The 2303-nt window shown below is 39.0% G+C and overlaps 1 protein-coding gene across 1 annotated transcript in view; it reads left to right on the top strand.

The window, feature by feature from the left end:
• Positions 1 to 2303, top strand: part of LOC104998454 (beta-hexosaminidase subunit beta-like) — a 32755-nt gene that overhangs the window by 16875 nt on the left and 13577 nt on the right. The window contains exons 3-4 of the mRNA XM_010853608.1: positions 1415 to 1467; positions 1728 to 1838. Coding sequence (XP_010851910.1) covers positions 1415 to 1467; positions 1728 to 1838 — 164 coding nt within the window. The remainder of the gene's footprint in view (positions 1 to 1414; positions 1468 to 1727; positions 1839 to 2303) is intronic.

Below are 2303 nucleotides of genomic sequence, written 5' to 3'. Positions count from 1 at the left end.
TGAGTGCTGAAGAACTGATGCTTTTGAACTGTGGTGTTGGAGAAGACTCTTGAGAGTCCCTTGGACTGCAAGGAGATGCAACCAGTCCATCCTAAAGGATATCAGTCCTGGGTGTTTACTAGAAGGACTGATGCTAAAGCTGAAACTCTTAATACTTTGGCCACCTGATGCAAAGAGTTGACTCATTGGAAAAGACCCTGATGCTGGGAAAGATTGAGGGCAGGAGGAGAAGGGGACCACAGAGGATGAGATAGTTGGGTGGCATCACTGACTCAATGGACATGGGTTTGTGTGGACTCCGGGAGTTGGTGATGGACAGGGAGGCCTGGCGTGCTGTGGTTCGTGGGGTCGCAAAGAGTCGGACACGACTGAGCTAGCGAACTGAACTGATAGGGAACAGTGCACATGAATAAAAAAGTCTCTGCAGGTATAAATAAAACAGTGTTTAAGTTGGGCCTTTATGGTTTCATGGTGTTTTCTGAGCCTCTTAGCCCTCTGTTAAGATTAGGTACTGATAGCTTATGGTAAAGGGTGTTGGATTCCTGATCTCCAAAGATTTAATTTTGGGACCAGGGACCATGCTTGATCACTCAAGAGCTTTTGTGTAGCAGAGTTTTTATTAAAGTGAAAATGGGACAGAGAAAGCTTCTGACACAGACATCAGAAGGGGCATGGAGAGTGCCCCCCTCCCTGCAGTTAGCAAGGGAGTTATATACTTTTTAAATTAGTTATTACAATAAATCAAAAGAACGTCTCTAGGTTGTAAAAATTTTACCAGACCCACTCCCACAATTTACATTTTAGGATAACTGGATTAGAACTTAACAATAGAAAGATCCTACCAGACCAGGATTAGTCAGAAAGTTTTCAGGAAGTAGTTTAAACTGAGTTATTTCTTGTGTAATCATTAGTTCCAGGCTTAAAGAAAAAAACTTTTTATGTGACTAAGACTAAGGAATGTAGAGAAAAAAAAAGTTGGTCCTTTCCTCCTCCTTGAGAACCCCAGAGCCCTCTCTCCTCGGGGGCCCCGGGACTTCTTATCGCCCTGCCTCGGAATTGACGCTCTCAGTATGTTCTACAGTGCCTATAATAATTTATTATAAAAACTCTTTCTTATATGCCATTTCCTTCTCCAATATAAATTTATTAAGGACCTATAATTTTATTTTCTTAAATCACTATTTTTTGTGTTTATCATTCAAACACAAACACGGGTATGGGTACAATAAAGTAAAGCATTTTTTTTTAATAGCAATGGGGACTTTTTTTTAATTGAGCTTTGATTTTAGAGAATGTTACAGAGTATAGCATACTTAATTTTATTTGCCTTTTCTGGTTATGGTTCTGTGTTTGGATAATATATCTTTTATTGTCTCCTTTATAAATTAATGCAATAAAGTATAAATTTTATTTTCCTCAGGTTTAGAGACCTTTAGCCAGTTGATTTATCAAGATTCTTACGGGACTGTAAGTATGATTATTGTATGTTACTAACATTATTGGGTAGACTTAATAAAACATTCTATAGGAAAAATGTAAACTTTTTAGCTATTTATTGCTTCTTGAATGTTTCTTCTCCTCAAGTGTGTTTGTTAGATGGTAAATGTAATTTTTACACTTTGTTTGGTTTTAAATTAATCTCATCTCATACTTGCAGAGACACATGTAATCATCATTGAACTGGAGAAAATTCTGAAAATAAATAAAAGTTTTCTTTTATCTTTTAGTTCACTGCCAATGAATCCAACATTGTGGATTCTCCCAGGTTTCCTCATAGAGGAATCTTAATTGATACATCTAGACACTTTCTGCCCGTTAAGACTATTTTGAAAACTCTGGTAGGTAATTATTTTAACGCACTGTCTGTTCTGAAGAAGTGTTCCTGTATGTTGTTGCTTTATGTTGGTCGCTATGCTCCTGTCTGGTTGGAACAAGGGATTCATTTTCCATATACTAATGTATTTCCGTGTACTAAGGATAAGCAGTGGACTTCTTCCCTCCCTTCCGTGAGAAATGTATTTCCTCCGCAGAGAAGTGGAGGCTCGCCTAGGGAATCACCCTCTTGTTTTCATTGAGGTGGGAGAGAGGCTAACCCAGTATTCAGTAGCATTGGTAAGGAAAACACTCAGTTTTAATGCTGCCTATTGGCCCTCTGTGTAAACCTCAATTGTCAAATCATGGGTCGAGACTTTTCACGAGGAATACCTTACCTCTAGTTGCTGCTGCTGTTGCTGTTGAGTTACTCCGTCCGACTCTTGACCCCGTGGACTATAGCCTACCAGGCTCCTCTGTCCATGGGATTT

The sequence above is a fragment of the Bison bison genome, unplaced genomic scaffold (assembly GCF_000754665.1).
Source record: "Bison bison bison isolate TAMUID 2011002044 unplaced genomic scaffold, Bison_UMD1.0 scf7180017864329, whole genome shotgun sequence".
Lineage (NCBI taxonomy): Eukaryota > Metazoa > Chordata > Mammalia > Artiodactyla > Bovidae > Bison > Bison bison.
Note: the sequence above shows the minus strand (reverse complement) of the source record. Positions and strands in the feature narration are given on the sequence as shown.